This window comes from Populus nigra, chromosome 7 (assembly GCF_951802175.1).
Source record: "Populus nigra chromosome 7, ddPopNigr1.1, whole genome shotgun sequence".
Lineage (NCBI taxonomy): Eukaryota > Viridiplantae > Streptophyta > Magnoliopsida > Malpighiales > Salicaceae > Populus > Populus nigra.
In genome coordinates this window covers 8,724,348-8,725,691 of record NC_084858.1, presented here as the reverse complement: position 1 = coordinate 8,725,691, position 1,344 = coordinate 8,724,348, and the positions used below count along the sequence as shown (strand labels likewise).

Genomic DNA, 1,344 nt, shown 5'->3' with positions numbered 1-1,344 from the left:
TTTTTTAAAATTTTAATCGGTTTTTTTTCACGATTTGATTTTTTCAATTATTTTTTTCTAATTTCCTTAATTTTTTAATTTTTTTACTTTCCCTCTAAAATAACAAGCTGAAATTTTTAAAATCTTGATAAGACGACAGATGTTTGCGCTTTTCACTTTGGATCAAAGTCGTCTACGCTCACAAGATGTGCTGTGCTGCTTTATAATAATAAAAAAAAAAAATTTATCTATCAAAGACAGAGAGAGAGGGAGAGAGAGATAGAGTCGGGGTCCAATGGACGAAGAAGGAGAAAAACAAACTGTACCTCCTCTTCCTCCTTCCGCGGCCGCTGAAGAAACTAGGGCTCCGGAACTACAATCCGATCCTCCAACTCCATTCGATCCTAGTCGAAGTAAATTCCCTTTCTCTTCTCTTCTCTTCTATTGTATTGTCTTGTTTTTAAGGTTTTCTTTTTTGTCTATCTATCTGCCTGACTGATTAATTCACCTTGAGATAGTGATTGGTATTATTAAGAGGAAGGGGTTGATCAAAGAGCTGGCAGCGGTGTACCACGCTGAGTGCCTTTTTTATTGTCAGCAACTTTTGGATCTACAGAAAAATTGCCAAGAGGTCACTCCTTCCCTCCATCTAACTATTTTATTTTCTTATACTTGCTCAATTCAGTTCTTATCACTTAAGTGTTTGTCAAAAAAACTTACTTGCAGCCATTTGTTGAATTAAGAGCTGCTACTGCTGCTGATGATTCAAGAAAAGAAACAATGAGGCCCCCCAAACGCCTCAAGAAGTCCCGCTGATAAAATCATACTGTTTTGTTTTAATAGATCAACATTCTCTTGCTTGTTTTGTCTTTTGATGGATTACTCTAGGTTGGAAAGGTCACTGTCACTTTGTTTTCACCAAAACCATGTTCTCCACTTATTCAGTGTAGCTCCTGCTTGCAATGCCCTGTGTCCTCTGCCTGCAAGTCCACTATCTTGTAGAAAAAAAAAAACTCTTGTGGCTTCATTGTTTCTCTTCAAGTTTCACCTATTTTCAATGTTTCGATTATTTCCTATTTATCTTTTAGCTGCATCACTCGAGCTTGTCTGCCTAAAAACTGGGTTCTTGCACTTGTTACTGAGATCCAACCATCTCATACTACAAGTACATATGCTACTGCAATTGGTGCTGTGCTGTACATACAACTTTTTCAGTTTAACCGGCACCACTTTGGGTTCAGTCAATCACAAGTGAGGCACATGTATCTTTATAACCTGTACTGTTTGGTGGGAAAGTAGTGTAAATCTTTAACAAATGTTTTTCGTGCTGTGATCAATATGTTGTTATTGTCATCATAATACCCA

General features: G+C 37.1%; 1 protein-coding gene across 1 annotated transcript; it reads left to right on the top strand.

The window, feature by feature from the left end:
• Positions 1-217: 217 nt before the first annotated feature.
• LOC133698494 (uncharacterized) lies at positions 218-1,048 on the top strand. Its single transcript, XM_062121439.1, has 3 exons — positions 218-392; positions 498-610; positions 706-1,048. Exons 1-3 carry the CDS (start codon positions 275-277, stop codon positions 793-795), a joined length of 321 nt encoding a protein of 106 aa, XP_061977423.1. The 5' UTR covers positions 218-274; the 3' UTR covers positions 796-1,048.
• The last annotated feature ends 296 nt before the right edge of the window (positions 1,049-1,344 follow it).

Excerpts from the sequence above, each read along its gene's own strand:
- LOC133698494 (XM_062121439.1), top strand. The coding sequence starts at position 275 with ATGGACGAAGAAGGAGAAAAACAAACTGTACCTCCTCTTCCTCCTTCC. Across the intron at positions 393-497 it reads TCCATTCGATCCTAGTCGAA|TGATTGGTATTATTAAGAGG; the intron begins GTAAATTCCCTT and ends ACCTTGAGATAG. Across the intron at positions 611-705 it reads TACAGAAAAATTGCCAAGAG|CCATTTGTTGAATTAAGAGC; the intron begins GTCACTCCTTCC and ends ACTTACTTGCAG.